We start from the raw sequence: 19,179 nt of genomic DNA, 5'->3' as shown, positions 1-19,179 counted from the left end.
AGGCTCATGACACTTAGCATAATGTCCTCCAGGTCCACCCATGTTGTTGCAAAGAGTAAGATTTCCTTTTTTATTATGGCTGACTAGTAATGCATTATGTAAATGTACCACATCTTTTTTATTCTTATCTACTGATAGGCACTTGCCAAGATCTGAAAACGTCCCTGCACCATTTATTGACGAGGCTCTCTTTTCTCCATTGTGTCTTTGGCTCCTTTGTCAAAAACAGTTTGTCTATATACATTTAGTTTTATTTATGGGCTTTCAACTCTGTTCCATTGGTCTCTGTGTGTATGTTTCTGCCAATACCATGCTATTTTGATTATCATAGCTCTGTTACAATTTGAAGTCAGTGTGGTACCTATGGCTTGGTTATTTTTTTTCCCCTTAGGATTGCTCTGGCTATTTGGGCTTTTTTGCGGTTCAATACATATCTGATGAGTTTTTGTTCTTTTTTTTTTTAATGACATTGTGCCCTGGCTGGTGTGGTTTAGTAGATTGAGTGCCAGCCTGTGAACCAAAGGGTTGCCTGGTTTGATTCCCAGTCTAGGGCACATGCCTGGGTTGTAGGCTAAGTCTCCTATCCCCAGTAGGGGGCGCATGAGAGGCAACCACACATTGATGTTTCCCTCTCTCACCGCTCTGTGTAAAAATAAAATCTTTTTTAAAAAGTTAGCATTTGCCCTGGCTGGTGTAGCTCAGTGGATTGAGCGCAGGCCTGCAAACCAAAGGATGGCAGTTCGATTCCCAGTCAGGGCACATGCCTGGGTTGCAGGCCAGTTCCCAGTAGGGGACACATGAGAGGCAACCATACATTGATATTTCTCTCCCTCTCTCCTTCCCCTCCCCTCTAAAGATAAATAAATAAAAATCATTTAAAAAAAAAGTTAGCATTTATGTTCTGAAGTACAACCTGTTGAGGAGGATAATTTATGAGCATTTTAAATAGAATCGTGCAGGGATGTGCTTCCTGACTTAATGTAGAATTGTGAATTACTGATACATGACAAACGTTTAGGCTTAACTGTAGCAAGTTTACTTTTAACCCCTGGATAATATGAGCATATGCCTGCACACAAAAGATTATAATCTTCATGTCCTAAACTAATTCAGTCTCTCCTTTGGCTCAGTGTTTTCTGCATCTCTTCTTTTTCTTAACCTTCCCTGTCCAAACCTTCCCTGTGGCACATGACAAGAAAGTTAGTGGTACAGAATGAGAAGACTCCTTTGTAACTCAGTCCCCTCGTTGTGTGTTTGCCACTTTAGAAACAATTGAAGACTGGTTTCCTTCAAGCTGGAGCTAGTTAATGCACATAAAAAGCATGTGCATGTGTGTACTACATATAAATATATTTAAAAGTGTATTATAGGGAACCATTCCGCGTAGCATGGTGAATGTAGCCCAGCCTTTGATTCAAAAAACCGATGGGGAGCGAGTTGACACACAGGAGCTGAGTCCATGGATCAGTTTCCCATGGGGAATCAGGCCTGTGTCGTACCTAGGCTGCTTTGAGGCTCCCTCTTCACCAGTAACTCCTGAAGTCTTTCTGGAGAGTAAACACGAGCATACCCTCTTCCCCAATTTAACAGTTCAGCTGGGCCTTTTCCCTCCCCTAATGGGTCTTTGCATAAGACCAAGGGGTGAGGGAATGCAGGCCTGTTTTGCACAAGGTGTTTGTCTATGGGTGACTTAAATGATCATCACAATTCAAAAAATTGTATGTATCTATTGCCAGCATGGTTAAATTCCTGGGGGATGTTTCCCAACTCCCCTTTTTTGTTTGTTTAATAATGTTTTAAAGGTTTGGTGAGCTCCTTCAATGATTGCTTGACTCATAGGATAATAGGGGGTACCTGTTTTATTCTGAATTCCCCATCTTTCTAAGAAAGCCCGAGTGGTTTGTGCAATATATCCCGGGCCATTATTAGTCTTGATTTCGTGTGGACGGCCTAAGTGGCTGAAGGCCTCCAGCTCTAACATTCTCTGCTCATTCCTCAGTGAGGGGAGGGGCCTGTGGAGCACCTGAGTGAGTGTCTGCTGGGAAAGACAGGCCCTCTGCTATTTCTGTAAGTTGCAATGAGTTTGAGCAGCGAGTTAATTACCTTATTGTTCTCAGGTCCTAGGTCTAGGATTTGCAGTGTTTCAAAGACTTAGATGCTTACTCTTCCTCTTATTTCCTTTCCACTTTCACTTCCCCTGCCACACTTGGATGTGGTATCTTTTTCCTTTATTCCTTCTCCTTCACAATATTATACTTTCCTTGCCTTCACCTTCTTAATTCCTTCCTTATAGACCATCTATGACTTACTTGAACTTTCTACAACATACACAATCCACATAACATTCTGAAATAAGCATAATGTCTTTTAAAACTTAAGCCTGATTAGATGGCCAAACTTTTGACTTAAGGGGTATATTATGAAGTGAATAGGGGGACAGTGAGTAATATCTGTTTGCCAAATTATTGGAGGTTGCAACCCTCTGGGGTTAACGCCTAGAGTAGGGTGATTTGCATTCCCCAGAGTGAAGAGGTCCCTGCCCAGATACTAAGTGGGGCGAGAAGGATGTAAGGCTGAATTCATCCAACTTGCCCATTTGGACCAAAACATTTAAGAGACCACACACCTTCATGGGTTGAGAGATGCCCCCTATTCCTGTTATAGAAATGTAAACAAAATAGAAATCCCCTTCTCGAAGCCTCCCAAAGCATGAGGGCTGCTGTCCTTTACCTCAGGGATGACCTGGCTGGAATGCCCCTCGTGACGTGCTGTCTGCGTCAATTCTAAATCTGCTGCTAGGAGCTGTGTGGAGCCATGGCACCGGGGGTGGACCTGGTGGGTCGGGACTGTGCCCCGCACGAGGCGTGAAGAATGGTTGCTACCACGTGCAGGGGGAGGTGAGGGAGATGAACACCTCCTCCGTCGCTGACCGTCCTTGGCAGAGAGACCCAGCCCACCACACTGCAAGTGTGCACACGCTGGCACCCCAGCCGTGCTCACCAGGTGCGGCCTTGACTCCCATCACAGCTGGGGCAATCTACAGGAAGGGCCTGGCTGGTGTCCATAGGTCCCTTCTCGTTCTAAGCTTTCCTGATTATGAGGGCTTCTCTGCCCTGCTTTTTCCCATATTTCCAAATCTAAAGATCCTTTATCTGGGAGACATCCAGCAGCCTTCAAAGGCTGCTGAACTAGCTGAAAACATTGTTCCTGTTCCTTTTTTTTTTTTTGTGAAAAGGAAACAAAATGTTTATTTAATGCTATTCAGGCCTAATGCCTCCACTAAAATATCAAAGTCCTTTAGGGGTATACACCTACACCCACACAGCTCCCGCTTCTCCCACTGTCCCAACTCTGGGTACCGTAAATCAGGAAAAGAGCACACGTCTGTGTTGCAGGCCGCTGGCACCGTCAGCTGTGTCACCGTGCAGGCAGGATCTCTAGTTAATCCAAAGTACTGTGGTACCCTCTCATGGTCCACTGGCAAGAGTTCTTTGTACCCAGTTCCAGCCAAAGTCTCTCTTGCTTTCCAGGCCACACAGCCAAAGGGGGCACCTCAAAGCCGCGTGGGCCTCTTCTACCAAAGCTGCAGGAGTCCGCACTCCACCAAAAGCATGTGGCTTTCTTCTTCACCTGGCTGCAGGGATCTCCATTCTGGAAAAGCTGCCTGGTTTTCCCTTTCACCTGGGCAGTTCTCCCCTCATGTTCTGGAGCCCATCTTTTCCAAGCTCTCACACACGCACCCTCACTCAGGAGCACAGCCTCTAGTTCCCTTGTTCCTGTTCCTTAGACAGCCTGAACCTCATGGTAGAGGATTCATAGTAACTTTTAAAGAAAAAATTTTAACAAATAAAAGAACCTTTTCTGAAATTCCTCCTGCCTCAAGCACGGCAATTACAAAACCAGTTTGTTTTGCTTTCATTCCGTCTGCACCTTTAAATGCTACTTCTTGCTAGCAAGGAGAGTGTAGTGGGTCGAATGTGCTGTTGGTGAAAGACAGGGAGAGGGGTTTTGGGTCCTCCCCAAGCATTTAGGACTGCGAGGCGGGGTTCCAAGTGCTAGGTGACCAATCTTTATTTTGCGCATTCCGGGCGAGCCAGAAATTAGATTAAGTAGTTTGGAGGTCCCTATAAGGCCCCTGCATATCTTGGGGAATTGATCCTAGACACCCTGGAAAGGTTCCATCCAACTCACTTGGGAACGCCCAATTTCTTGGGCCGAGGGGAGGAAGTGCCTTTTGTACTTAGCACTTGGCAAATACCAAACACTCTCATACAAAACCTGTGACTAACACTAAATTCTTCTGAAAAGTGATTTTTGGAGTCTGGTCAAAACCGAAACACTCATTCACTATCTGCTTTTCCTTATGCACGTGGATGGAGGGAAAAGGCTAAATTTTAAAGGACTGCAAGAGGCAGCCTGAAAGAATCTTCTGAGATGCTTGTAAATAGCCCTGTAACTAGTTGCTGTTTTTAAAGCTAGTAAAGGGAAAGTCTTTGCTCTTTCTCCCAACCCCAGACCTAGTCGAGGATTGTGCTGTGGGGATGGACTTCTGAGTGTTTTTACAGTATGCCTCTTGTTGTGTGGACTTTTACTTGTGGCTGGCGGGAAACCTAGTATTCTGACACAGTCCCCATTCCTGCTTATCCTCTCACAGGTGTCTTTATTGTGGCCAGCGCCCTTTGGCTCTTAATTCCTCCACCCATTCCTGCAAGATTGCAGCAGATACTTGGGAGAGAGCGCAAGGCTCCTGCTTACTAAAGAGGGTGCAGATGTAAAGCGGCCGTAAGAGAGGGTAACTTTGGAAGAAATCACTTTTCCTCTGAAATCCAACATACCCTATCACCTTGCTGAAAAGCACTTGGTGTTGTCTGCCCTTACCTGGGCTAATGCGTGCACTCCAACCAAGTCGGTGCGCTTTCCACAACTGTGGCTCATAACCCTGGGTCCCTGTTCCTGGGTGCCAGATGATGTGGACCCTGGCCCTTGGGGTCCATGTGTTGTGGATGCGATGAACAAATTCACACAGACTACAGAAGTCCTGTGGAGAAAACGGGATGGCCTGGCTGCTCTCTTGAGTGAGAGAGGGCGGCGACCCCTGCCTGGACAGGCTTTTATTGCTTTTCTGGGTACATGACATCAAGGATGGTCCTCATTTATTATGTGCAGGTTCGCTGTAGGTGATTATCTTTTACAGATAACAAAGGAAAGAATGTTGCTAAATTACTTCAAAGAGAAGGATGTTGCAGATCAAGGGGAAAAGTGGTTGAACTGGTCACACTCCATACTTGGGAGGTTTAGCACAGACTTTAGGAAGCCATTTTAAAGATACAGTAAACATTTGCTGCCTCAATCCATGGTGTGGGAGTTTTAGCAAAAAAGCAAACCTCAAAGCAGCCCAGGTACAATGCAGGCCTGATTCCCTATGGGGAAACAGATCTGTGGGTTCAGCTCCTGTGTGCTAACTTGCTCCCTGTCAGTTTTCTGAATCAGGGGCTCAGCTACATTTGCCATGCTATGTGGAACAGTTCCCTGTATTATATGACACATGATTTTTTTTGTGCTATTCTGATTAGTGTTTTCTTCCTTTACTGTTGAGTACTTCCTTTCACTCTGGACTCCTCAGACCAGTGCGAGGAGCTTCCATTACAGCTTCCATTCTCCAGCATGCTGGCGACATTCCTATATTCAGATCAAAGGAGCTTGTCTCCTACTTGTAGAAGAAATGTCCTCACCACAATAACCATCATTGCATTTTTTAAAAAGTTCTGCCTGGAAGCTGGAGGACGTGTAATTAGAGAAGGGGGATCTGCGAGATAAAGCAGCCTTCATCTGAAAGAGCAAGCCACCCACTGGCTGGCTGATGCAGTAAGTGAATAAACACTCAATTACATGTACAAATTCCCAGGAAAGATAGAGCGTGCTATGTTTTTAACAGATTTAAACCTATATCCTTTCATTTTTATTTTGCTTCTCTGTGAGTGCTGTGTTGATTCTAAATAAAAGCAAGCAATTCCCTGATTTATAATTAATTCATCCATGTAACACATGTTAATGATTTTTGGACCTCAGGATTACTGGGCCTTGTTCATCTTCCTTGAGTCTCTTAAATCAGAAAGGAAAGATAAGTGATAAACATCAATTTTATTAATAATCTTGGAATATACATTAATAATTTCTTAGTTATACAGCATTTTACAGTTTTGGAAGAACTTTCACATACACCAGTTCAGCCCTCACAACATCCCTGTGAGGTAGGCAGGGTCGCTGTTACCTTCCTATTATACTAGCAAGGAGAACAAGGCTCAGAGGTGAAGTAAGGTCACACAGGTGGTAGATGATGGAGCCAGGGCTAGAACCTAGGCCTTGTGACGTGCTGCCTCCCTGAGAACATTCAAGTAATGACATCCTATGCTATAAATAATGAACATTTCTCTCCTACGATGCTGCTCAGATCTGTTTGTGTAAGTTTACCACCTTTTCCTAACATCCCCAAACACTCAAACTAGGATGAGACATTTCTTCCCTGTTACCAGATCGGTTTTCTCAGATGTATGAAGCACCATCCTAAGATGAAACTTACTTGTGTTTTAAATTTTGAGGGATTTCAAATATGAAAATTAATCTTAGACAATTCTGTAAAAGTACTCTTATGTTGAGTATGTCAAAGTTAAACAAAAACTGCACAAACCTGCTTATAGTTTTGAAAGTTTTGAAATCGTTCCCAATACGGTGTCCCAATATGGTGTTTCTGGATGGGTTTCTACTGGGGGCCCTACGTAGAGCGCACCTACTAAGGGCAATTCATATCACACTACTGAGTTGTTGTGGTAGGCCTTCTAGAGGAAGGAAAACCAGTAGGAAACTGTCAGGTATGAGCCCATCTTAAGTGCGACATCCTCAGCAATCAGCTAGAAAACTGATCTGAATTATACCAATAGGAGGAGGGTTCAAGCAGTAGTGATCAAAGCGTATCTATCTGCATATGGTAAAAAGGAAAAATAACACTTGCCCCTTAGTGGTTTTGCCCAGGTCTAGTGCAAATATACTTATCAAGGCAGATTTTAAGCAATAGCGTCACCTGTGTGAAATTTCAAAATGTGAAATATGGTGGAGTTATCTACTTGGAATATAAGACTGCAACTGAATGTAACTGACCCAAAATTACCTGTCAAAAGCAGAGTAAAGTGTAATGGGCATAGAAGACAAGGGAGAAAACTCAAGTGCTCTGGAAAAATGGAAACATTCAGGGTCAAGTGAACTGTAGAACAGCAGGCATATCAAGTAGGTTTTAAAAATATAAAAATGATGCTAAGGTGTATTATCAGGAATGGTATTTTGAAAATTCCAGTTTTGGCCTTTTAAGTGTAAGAGCAATGGGGATAAATTTAAGCTCATGGGGAGGAGATGGTGCAGGAAGTGAATGGGAGTTTGAAATCGGGTTGAGGAGGTAGGTTAGGAAAGGCCAAAAAACAACTTAAGTACATTCAAAATTGGACTTAGAATCCCTCTAAATCCATCCTCTCCAAAAAGGTGTAAATTGAGAGATTTGGTTTAAAAAGCTGATGACAATAAAAGTGACTATTTTACCTTGCCAAAGAAAGGAGTACTTCAATGCAGATTAGAAATTATGCTGTTAAAGATTAGTCCACTGATCAGGTTGCAGAGACTGAAACTTAAATGCTGTCAGTGACACATGGCAGAAAACTGTTTTCAAAAATACAACTGCCATAGCAGGACTCAACATTAGTGAAACTATTAAGAAATAAGTGCTGAACTTTTTCTACTTGAAGCCCAATGGGGGGAAAAAAAACATTGGTAGCCTTACTTAAGAAATCTAACGGTTTGCAGGAATATGAAAAATATTGCAGCTATCTTAAGTTTTCTAAGATAAAACTTGAGATCTAGAATGTTCTAGTTCAGTATATTGGGCTCAAAACCAACTACACATCTGAAGTACATCTAGACTGTAATCCTTACATAGTATCATTATCATCATCTTCATGTTTTCTCTTCAATGGGTTTGATTCATTGGCCGCGTTCTGTGATGAAACCATGTTGGTGGTAATAAGAATATTTTTGGGCCCAATCATTGAAGGATTAATCAGAACATTTGGAACTGCGGTTGTTGCAGGAACTGTGAACAGAGGAGAAATACCCCCAAGGTATGAATGACCCAGGATCAGAAATATATGGTAAACATTATTCAACAGAGCTGACCATAATTACTAATTTCAAGAGCACGAAGTGCAACTACATCACAGAAGAAATTCGTGTACTATGCTCCATTAAAAGTTGAATTAAGTTTTTAAATACTCAAATTAGTATCTAGTATAAGGTTAAAGGAGTTCTGTTAGGTATTTTAACTTAACTACCTAAAATTTTACTTAGTACTTGGTCATGGGAAGCTGCACACTGGATTCACGGTGCACGCTGAAGGCACACTTATGTTCAGGTAAGGAGTCCCGCTTCCCCTACATGCCAGTATTTTATACAAGCAGTTTACCGTGTGTGTTTCTGTTTCAGATGCGAACCTAAACACACGGTCCCAAGTGCTTTTCCCTGAAGATGCCTTAGATTTGTGGGCCATAACTTGGTTTCATTCAGTATTTTTTTGAGAATCTGATGATCACACTATATACTCTCCCTCCCCCCAAATAGCATGTATATTTAAATTTTGATGCAATTTAAGTGGGCTCATAGACCATCCCCCAAAGATTTGCAGCATTACTGCCACCTTCCTGGAATGATATTAAAACAATTTAACTCTTGCTACAGGAATCTAAACTGTTCTATAATCACACATTACTCAGAGATTTTAGAACTCAGAAAAGGTATTTTAAAAGAAGCACTTGAACCACTTACACCACACCCCCACCCCGTATATGACGTTACCTGGTTTGACAGGTGTGGGATGAGAAGGTGGAATCTGCACCGTAAATCTTTGGCTTGTCACTGACACGGGAGGTGCAACTTTATTTGGGACAGACACTGTTTGTGGGGTTGCTGTAGTTATAATTAACAGACCGTATTAGTTAGGTGCCTGATTATACAGGTTCATATTCTACCCTCCTTAGCTTACCAGAAACTACCTTCAAAGCACAGGACACTCATAAAAGGTGAGAAAAAAAACATTAGAAATATAAGAGTGAAGTAGCTTTAGAAGTGTTTCTAAGCTTTTAGATGCTAAAAGTTTAGGACAATGTACTAGTAAAGAATGTAGGCTGCCCCTGGCTGCGTGGCTCAGCTGGTTGGAGTGTCATCCTGGGCACCAAAAAAAAAAAGTTTGTGGATTTGAACCCCAGTCAGAGCATGTGTGAGAGGCAACTGATGGATGTTTCTCACTAAAAAAAAGAAAAAAGAAAAAAATATAGGCTCTGAAGCCTACCTGCTTATGTTTGAAATCAGGCTTTTATCCCCTACTAGCTGAGTGTCCTTGGGCCAGTTATTTAATCTTTTTGTACCTCTGTTTTCTCATCTGTCAAATGGGGACAACAGTACCTATTTCACAGGATTCTTGTGAGAATTAAACAAAAGAAATCCATCCATGTAAAGCTCTTCAAACAGCTGCTGGCACTGAATTTTAGTGACAGGAAGTCATAAAGGTCAGAACATAAAGTTCATTCATAAAGAATGAAGACCCAAGTTTTCTATCAGTTATGCTACGTGGCACTTTTAATCTTGGTCACTTGCTGAGAATTAGATGATGTCCACTATGCCTGTGAAACTAAATCAACATGCATCTAACAAGAGTATCAAATACAGCCATTGGGGGTCCCCAGGTGGGTATAACAATGTTCTTTTTCTATATCTAGTTGTTTTTTTTTTTCAGTAGAAAGGGATCCTGGAGATAAAAATAATCCAAGCTCCCCCTCATTTTAATTCTACCCTTTATTCCAAGGTAAAATTCAAATACTACCCCCGTTTTATAAACTTTTTGACTTATTCATAAGTCGTTGCCTGCCTCTGAAATTCCCTTAATCCGATGTAGGAGCCTTATTAGTGTCTTATATTGTTTACTAAATTATAAGCCTTAGCTAATGGATTTTATTCTTGAGAGCATGTGGCTTTTGTGCCTTGCTTGTAACAGGCACTCAAGCAACATTTGATTAATGAATGAATTTTTCAAGACTCAGCATGTACACCGACGACATCACAGCTTCCTCAAAAAAAATGCATTTGCGGAAAACATGTATGTTCCTAGTTTTTCCTTTGGGGATGCACACTTTCCACACATCCCTTCTCCCTGGAACCAGAAGTCTGCCCACAGATGGAGTTACTGGGGAAAAAAAACACACCTAAAACTATCACTGAAAAAACCCTACAACTCTTCCCCTCACCAGGTACAAAGGAGAAGAAAGCCCAACCGGAAGGAAGCCCAAAGGTCCCCAGGAATCGTGGGCTCCAGTGCTTTCTTTCCCAAACCCAGGAAGTGAGACTTTAATGTAGCTCCATCCCTAGGCAAGTGTTCTCATGTATTTGCTCCAAAGAATCTGGTGAAGCTTAATGAAGCAATCACTGTAAGTATTTTATTTGGTCAAGGAAATTCACAGTAGGTAGTTGTTTTCCTGGCCATTACTTATAAGGAATTGGTAACATTTAGGTAAGTATGGAATGGAAGCTTTAAAATTCAACAGGGTGGATGCTTAAGTCTTATGCATTATAAAACTCACTGAAAAAAATTTTAAGTTAAAAACTGCACCTTTAACAGTTTTTGGCAGCTCCCTCAACTGTGGATTTAAGAATATCTAACTAGGTTTTGAGGAACAAGTATGAAAGACACAGGGATGAAGACTGGGGGGGGGGGAAATGGGAGAGAGGGGGGAGGGGGTGGGGTGGGGTGGGAGAAATAGATAAAAAAAATGTACTTGAAAAGTACCTAAATAAAATTTAATTAAAAAAAAAAAGAATATCTAACTAGGAATACACTACTAATTTCAGCAAAAAGCCTGAGAAGTGCTCTAACTGGGAATAAAAATGACAACTGACACCTACAATTGGTTACTTTGTCAACATGTGTGTACATGAGGACCACAGCCTGGACTTTAAAAGAACTGGTATTCACTTAATATGAATCCACAGATAAACAGTTTATGACCACAAAGTTACACAAATTATACATGCAAATTTGTTCACAAAGGTCACATGCAGGCCTAGAAGTGTGTAAGTGATACCATACCAGGCTGGTCTGAAAATGTAAATTCATGTCCTGAGAATATGAAGAGATTCCCTAATATGCCTGAAAGACCAAATGTGGCTTGCACTACAGCTACATGAAATCTACAGGACACGGTTATAAGCAGTAAGAGCCAAAAAAACAATGGTGATCAAAGAGAAGGAAACTGTTTTCTAAAAACATTTTGTGAAAAAAATCCAGCAAGAATTTAGGACAAAAAAATCAAATCAGGAACTCTAAGTCCATTATTTATATTTTTCTTATTACCTAAACAATGACATTAAAAAGATAGAAATAACGGTTTCTAAACACTGTTTTCCACGGAAAAGATTCAGAGCTCTGTGGAGAAATGGCTGATTCTAGGACTGAGATTAAAAATCAAGATTAGCTTGGAACACCTTGTGCCAGAAAGCAAGAAATGGTCACAGAATGACGGAGACAGGTGAGCAGAGATGAAGAGGTAATACAGGACAATCAATACTACTTTTGAAAACGTTAGTATTATAAACACAATGATTTTTTCCTTTGATATCCTTCAGCTTCTTGTACATACTGAACTTCCTTTTGACTGCATTGTCTTGCCAATGTATTCCAAAATTTCTTTAATTTCTGGTAACTTGGCTACTGCCATCAGTGTGTTTGGCAATGTCATTTTTTTTTGAAAACATAACTTAAACTCCTGTTTCTGGCATCGCAGTTTATACCAATGAGGAGGTTGGGTAATGTCCAAATTTATCCTCAATTGGGATCAGATCCTCTTTGTGGCTTTCGCATTTTGAAGTCTGGTAGAATATACGTCTACAGTTTTACTAGAGGACGAGGAAACATAATGATGGCAACGTACATGTGGGCATTTCTGACTCACCTTTCCACTTGGATTATAGCTCAAAAGCAAGTGCTGAGGCACTTCTTCTTTACCTGCCAGAAAAGGTGTTTCCCTTTCTCACTTACCTATGGTAGGGGTGGTAGGTCTGCTAGTAATAGCACCGACACTTAACCGTGGAATTAGTCTTCCCTGGTTAGGTCCCTAAGGGATTTAACAAACACATTCGTTTTAATGTTCAGATTTGACACCTCAACTTACCAGGAATGAAATCAGGATTGTTGCTATGAATTCTTCAAGTATAATGCATGGCAAGAATGTCCTGTTTTTTTTTTTTTTCCTTCCAGTGTTCTAAATTGGACATTAAAACTAGGGTTTTCAGAAGTAGATATGAGTCTATATGTATTTACATATATATAATTTTATATTGTATTTTGTTTAAGGTAGAGTGGGTTTTTTTTAGGGTAACAACTAAATTCCTTATAATTTTAAATCTTAACTAATCAACATCTTAAGCCCCTCAAATAAATACTCTCCTATAGTGGAATTTCAGACATCAAATGCAGCCCCGTGTGAGAACTTTCTCAGTGGTGGAGGAACCTTAGGTCATGTTTCTGAAAACAAGTCCAATTCCTGACAGTGTATCATTTAGTCTGTTATCAGGCTTTGCTACAAAATCTACAGTACAGTGGAAAGATTGGTAGTTATGCGACCTGAGAATCCATCCTAGCTTTAGTACTAACTCAATGGTAAGTTTAAGGTCAGTTCCCTGATGTGAAAAGTAAGTGTTGTGTTAGATGAACACTGAGATTTCTTTTAGCTCTAAACATCATATATTTTATATTTTAATACAGCAACTAAAATACATAGTATTTTCAAAGCAGTAATTGTGTTTTTTGAAAGATTCAGTTTATTTTTAGAGATGAAAAGGGATGGGGAAAGAGAGGGAGAGAAACAATGATGTGCAAGAGAAACATGGATTGGCTGGGGGCCTGGCCTGCAACCCGGGCACGTGCCCCGCCTGGGAATGAAAGCAGCGACCTTTGGGTTCGCAGGCCAATGCTCCCCCCACACCAGCCAGGGCCAAAGCAGTCAACTTTCAAAAATTCCAGTAAATTCACTTTTAATCAATCTATGTACAGATACTTACTTTTTACAAGTGGCCCTAACACATTGCCAGTTTTTAAAAAAGCTCAATTGACCAAAAAAAAGTTTACCTTTTTAAGTAAGGGCTTCAGCTTATAGTTTGGAGCTGTTAAGCAGTATCTGTCAGGTGGCAGTCTGGGTCCAGAATATGGCTTAATCATAGGTAAGGGGGTTTGGTTTTTCTGCCTCGCAATATCCAGTAGAAACTAAAAACAAAACATCGTTATTAGACCTAGAATGCAGAAGTGATAAGTAAAGTGAACTTTAAATAAAAGTTTGCTCACATCTCTCGGAGGAGGAGAGGTAAAAGATTGATCGGCACGACACTGGATTGCCAGTCTCACATCATCTGCATCAACATTAGGTTTCTTAGCATGACTTGAATAAATTTTTGCATCATCCAGAATTGTAGTCACATATCCTTGAAGAACAAAACATTATTTTCTTACAGATATGATAATATCTTAACATTTATGGCTACTTTTCTTAATAGAAGAGTCCATTAATTTCTAGAAAGTTTATGCATTTTGGTTTCAGTATCTAGTTGTCCTATGCGTATGATCAATTCTTTTTTTTTAATTTATTTTTCAAGTAACATCAATGTGTGGTTGCCTCTTACGAGTCCCCTGCTGGGAACTGGCGTGCAACCCAGGCATGTGCCCTGACTGGGAATCGAACCATGATCGTGCGGTTCGCAGGCCCGCGCTCAATCCACTAAGCTATGCCAGCCAGGGATCAATTCTTAAAAATATGTCACAGTATAAATACTGTCTTCCCCTATTTGAGCTCTTTTTTTACTACTTGAGGCTGAATTTGGTGACTCTGTTAAAGTAAGGTAGTTGAAAATGTTCTTGGACTAAAGGAATCTTCTCAAATTCACAAGTTAGGCAGACTTTTTTGGTGTTTTGTTAACTTACGGAACGCAAATTCCAACATTTGGTTTATAACCCTTGGTTCGTACTCTGTAATTCCCATATCCTTCAGGATCTGTGCCATTACCTGTGGATTGAAATAAGAAACGCCAGCTGTGTAATCTGGGAATTAGAAATCCAGACTGGACCCAAGATAGTATCTATACTCATGATACAAGGTCCCCCTTCCCCGGGCCACCAAGGTTTAGTTATTCTTACTGTCCCCCGTGAGTGTGAGGAACACACTAAATGCCGTCGTACCCTCTTTGCTGAAAACTTTTTTTTTTTTTTTTGCCGGGGGGTGGGGGTGGGAGCGAAGAGAGAAGAAAAAGGCGGGGATCGGTTTTCCCGGCAGAGGTAGGGGTGGCTACAGCTGGTTGTCACTCAGGCATGTGCTGCGGGGACTGAGCATCAGAACCGCGGACTCGAGAGTCGGGGTTCGCAGACACGACGAGGCTGCCGGGACCGAGGTCGCGCCGACAGAGCCGGCCCGCTGGCCTGCGCAGTTCGGGCGGTTCTGGCGGGAGAGCGCCCCGCAGCCAGATACCCGCATCCCGCCCGGCTCCGGCAGAAGCCGGCGCGCGAGACCCTGCCGCTCTGGCGGTCAGCCCGGGGCCTGCCTGCCCCGGCTCCTGACGCGCCGAGCTTCCCGTCCGCCTGTCACCGTCGGAACTTACCAAGGCATCTCTCGGAGAGTTCTTGGGGAGCGCCATCTTGCCCGGCTCCATGTTGTCCTGCCACTCGCTGTCTGCGGAGCGAGACGGATGCGGGCACGGGCTGCTGGCTCTGGCTCCGCCCCTGCGGGGCCCAGTGGGCGGGGGGACCGCCGGGCCCCGCCCCGCCCCACCCGCAGCCTCGCCCGGGTCGCCACGCCTCCCCGCGGCGCGCGATGGGGACACCGTGGGCTCAGAAGGTGCGGGTCAAACTTCCTCGCGGAGCCCAAGGTTAGCCCTTGGAAGATCCGAGAGTTTCCTCTTTCCAAAGCTGGTCTCCGTGAAAGTGCACTGAAAGGGCCACTCTTGCCTTTTCTGGGGCCTCCCTCACCCTTCCAGCTGCTGCCACTCTGACCCCTTCCTTTTGCCTGGAATCCCTGCAGGGGCCTTGCATCCACCTGCCGCTGTGCTACGTTTGCCTGGTGTAGAGCAGAACACCAGTTAAATTTGAATATCTCAGATCAACAGTATTTCTAGCATAAATCCAAATACTTTGCTACAAAATTATTTACTGTTGATGAGACATTGCCATTTCACAGGGCGTTCTCTGTTTTTATTGGCTAAATCCGGCAACTCTGTAACATATTCTCTGCACAACAGGCCTTTGATCGGCTGTGGTGACACTGAAAGCCCTGTTATGGTCGTCCATTTTACACAGCTGAAAAGATAAAGCCTTTCACCAATGACAGACCTAGGCAGGCCCAGCAGTAATGGAAAGTCGCCAGGTGGGAAAACTGTACCGTGGGAAACGGTAGCCTGGGAACATGCCTGCCAATCCTACCCAGGACAAACAAATGCCCGGCTAAGACTGGGGTCTGGGGTCGCCCTACCCGGCATAACAGGATGCAGCTTTAACTTGAGTCTGACAAGATGTATCGAGGACAATGGTCAGCAGAAAGGGCACCCAGCAACCGGCTCTAGCCAATGAAGACTCTGACCTCCCAACCAGTTGTTACCCTTCGCGGGGGTTTTGCGCTTAAAATCCCTGCCCTAAGAGCAACCGAGTGAGTCTTTAACCTCTTTTGGTTGGTTCCCCAACCTCCCTTGGGTGGCTCCACTTTCTCCACTTTCCTCCAGGAGTCCAAACTTCCCTTGGTTGGCTTCACTTTTCCCTCTTATTCCCCGCTAATAAACCCTGCTCCTTAGCTCACTCTGTCCCTTTGGTTTCTTTAGCGACTCCAACGTAACAACCACACCACGACCAGGATTCCCCACCGGAGCCCCCAGTCTTGCGGCTTGGTTCGGATCAGTTTTCTATGTCTCTTATTTGCCTTCCAAATGCCTGCCCTTCCACACTCTTTACAGAGCAGCATCAGCGACTTAGAAAAACGTACATCAGTAAACTTTGTCTGACTTAAAAGTGTTCCAAAGACAACCCTCGCTTACTCCACAGTCAACCAATGCCCTAGAGTTCTCCATCCCAGGAAAATGTACTGTGACCCAGCACTCAGCCATGCTGTGCTCTTCCCCTCCCCCCCTCCAGCATAATCCACACTCAGTAAATGTTCCCCCAAATTGCTCCATCAAGTCAAGCTGTACCACAACAAATTGCTCCATTGAATTAACACAGCTGAGCCCTGCCAGCACTATGGCAGTTATTAATAAGTAGTGATAAAACAGTGATTCACATCCTCTGCCTAATTTTTAAAAAGATTTTATTATTTTTAGAGAGAGGGGAAGTGAGGGAGAGAGAGAGAGAAACATCGGTGTGTGGCTGACTCTGACTGTGGCCCTCATTGGGGCCCAGCCCACAACCCAGGCACATGTCCTGACTGGGAATTGAACTGGTGACCATTTGGTTCACAGCCCACACTCAATCCACCAAGCTACACTAGCCAGGGCCTCTGCCTATTTTTAATTGGATTATTTGTGTTCAGTTGTATTATTTCTTTATATATGTTCTATATTAAACCCTCGGAGCTGTTTTTTGCAAATGTCTTCTCCCATTTGATTAGTTGCCTGTTTGTTTTCTTCATGGTTTCTTTTGCTGTGCAGAAGCTTTTTTAGTTTGATGTAGTTCTATTCATTTCATGTTTTCTTTACTGCCCTTGTCTTTGGGGTCAGATTCATGAAATGTTCTCTAACACCAGCGTCCATAAGTTTAGTGCCTATGTTTTCTCCTATGGAATTTATTGTTTCAGGTCAGGTCTTGGACTGATGCATTTAATCTATTTTGTATTATTTTTTCTATTGGGTTGGCCAAAAAGTCTATTACATGTTTTCTGTATGATGTCTCTAGTGGCACTTAGTTGTCTTTAACTTCATTAAAAACAATTTTATTATATTATATTGTGGCAGCTGTCATATCAGCGTGCATTAAAAAAACATCGAAGTTGGTGAAGGTTCGTACAGCCATTGTAGTACTGAAGATGGAAGAAAATACCCAAATCTTTTGGCATATTATGCTTTATTATAACAAGAAAGGTGAAAACACAACTGAAATGCAAAAGAAGATTTGTGCAGTGTGTGGAGAAGGTGCTGTGACTGATCAAACATGTCAAAAGTGGTTTGCCATGTTTCTTGCTACTGTTGACATTTTGGCCAAATAATCCTTCACTGTGGGGCTGTCTTGTGCATTGGAAGATGTTTAGCAGCACCCTGGCCTCTGCCCACTGGAAGCCAATAGCAGAAGATAGCCAATACACTCAAAATATCCAAATCAATAGAGTTACTGGTGAAAATGAAAAATGTGGTTTTTATTTTATAGACAAAACATACAAGACTTTTTGGCCAACCCAACATATGAGGACAAATAGCAGTAGTTTCATTCATTCTGCATGTGGCTTCCCAATTTTCCTAGCACCATTTACTTAAGAGAATTTCCTTTCTCCATTATATGTTTCTGGCTCCTTTGTCAAAAATTATTTGCTCATATACATGTGGATTTATGTCTTGGCTCTCAGTTCTCTTATATTGATCTGTGTTTCTGTTTTTCTGCCAATACCATGCTGTTTTGATGATTGTTACTTTGTAGTATAATTAAAAGGTACAGAGTGTGATAACTCCTGCTTTGTTCTTTTTTCTCAGGATTGCTTTGGGTATTTGGAGTCTTTTGTGGTTCCATACAAATCTGCTAATTTTTTGTTCTATTTCTTTTAAAAATGACATTGCAATTTTAATGGGGATTGCATTAAGTCTGTAAATTGCTTTGCGTAGTAGGGCCATTTTAACTATGTTGAGTCTTCCAATCCATGAACATGGAATATCTTTTCATTTCATTGTGTGTTTTCAATCTTTTTAAATAATGCTTTCTAGTTTTCAGTATATAGGTCCTTCACATCCTTTGTTTAGTTTATTCCTAGGTATTTCATTTTGTTTGCCATTGCAAAAGAAATTGTTTTTTTCATTTATTTTTTCTGAAATTTCGTTGTTAATATATTGTAATGCAGTGGATTTTGTACATTGGAATTCTCTGGGCTTCATGGATCTGCTTCTCTGTTTCTTTCCCCATTTTAGGGATATTTTCTACCATTGTTTCTTTGAATAATCTTTCCGCCTTTTTCTCTTTCTTCTCCTCCAGGGAACATATAATGCAAATATTCCTTTCATTGATGTTATCCCATAAGTCCTCTGTGCTGTCTTCACTTTTTTCCATTGTTTCTCTTTTTGCTCTTCTGATTGGATGAGTTCCATTGCCCTGTTTCAACTTTGCTGAGCATTTTTTTCATTTCATCTTACCTACTGTTCAATGCTCTATTGAATTTTTTGTTCCATTATTATATTCTTCACCTATATGATTTCTGTTTGGTGTTTTTAATTTTTTTCTGCATTGAATTTCTCACTTGTTTCGTACATTGTTCTGTTGCTGTTGATGAGCATCTTCATGACAATTATTTTGAACTCTTTATCACGTAAAAGACTTCTCTTCACATTTCATGCAGGACTTCACATTTCAGGCAGGTTTATATTGTTCTTTTTGGACCATATTCCTCGATTTCTTTCTTTTCCCTGACTCTCTGTGCTGTTTTCTGTGCATTAAGGAAATCAGCCACCTCGCTGGGTCTTCAAGGGATGTCCTCAAATAGGTGATAAACCTTACTGTTCAGCCTGGCCCCAGCTTCTTGCTTTCTTTCTAGCCTTAGTGACTGAGCAAGACACCTTCTTTGTTATTAGTGCTTTTCAGTAGCTGAGGTGAGCCAAGACCTGTCAGTGTCCCAAAGACTAAGATTTCAGTGAGCACCTACATTGGGGCTGATTGAAAGTTGAATCTCAGGCTTCAGTTTTTAACATACGCGAATCAGCGTCTTTCATGGAAAGACCACGTGAGGGGAATTTATGGCAGCTGCCTGTGAGCTGAGCCCTGACGGCATAGCCAGATAAAATCTGTTTCTTTGTTTGCTGTGGTATTATGGGAATGCCAGCTCCTCTGGCCACAAGAGCCAGAAAATCCAGTGTTGTGTCACCTGCAAATGC

The 19,179-nt window shown here is 42.2% G+C and overlaps 1 protein-coding gene across 1 annotated transcript; it reads right to left on the bottom strand.

Annotated features, from left to right (window-relative positions):
- Positions 1-6,122: 6,122 nt before the first annotated feature.
- Positions 6,123-14,829, bottom strand: TAF9B (TATA-box binding protein associated factor 9b). The gene is made up of 7 exons (XM_053662439.1): positions 14,731-14,829; positions 14,060-14,141; positions 13,427-13,563; positions 13,214-13,348; positions 12,125-12,200; positions 8,893-9,003; positions 6,123-8,134 (listed from the first exon to the last, which is right to left on the bottom strand). The coding sequence occupies exons 1-7, from the start codon at positions 14,779-14,781 to the stop codon at positions 7,974-7,976; spliced, it is 753 nt and encodes a 250-aa protein (XP_053518414.1). The 5' UTR covers positions 14,782-14,829; the 3' UTR covers positions 6,123-7,973.
- Between the last annotated feature and the right edge of the window lie 4,350 nt (positions 14,830-19,179).

This window comes from Artibeus jamaicensis, unplaced genomic scaffold (assembly GCF_021234435.1).
Source record: "Artibeus jamaicensis isolate MK-2021 breed Jamaican fruit bat unplaced genomic scaffold, CSHL_Jam_final contig_241, whole genome shotgun sequence".
NCBI classification, from domain to species: Eukaryota; Metazoa; Chordata; class Mammalia; order Chiroptera; family Phyllostomidae; genus Artibeus; species Artibeus jamaicensis.
Note: the sequence above shows the minus strand (reverse complement) of the source record. Positions and strands in the feature narration are given on the sequence as shown.

Coding starts and splice junctions, on each gene's coding strand:
- TAF9B (XM_053662439.1), bottom strand. CDS start 14,781: ATGGAGCCGGGCAAGATGGCGCTCCCCAAGAACTCTCCGAGAGATGCC. Junction 12,201..13,213: donor TGAAGCCCTTACTTAAAAAG/GTAAACTTTTTT, acceptor TAAATCCCTTAG/GGACCTAACCAGGGAAGACT. Junction 9,004..12,124: donor ACCTACCACCCCTACCATAG/GTAAGTGAGAAA, acceptor TTATAACTACAG/CAACCCCACAAACAGTGTCT.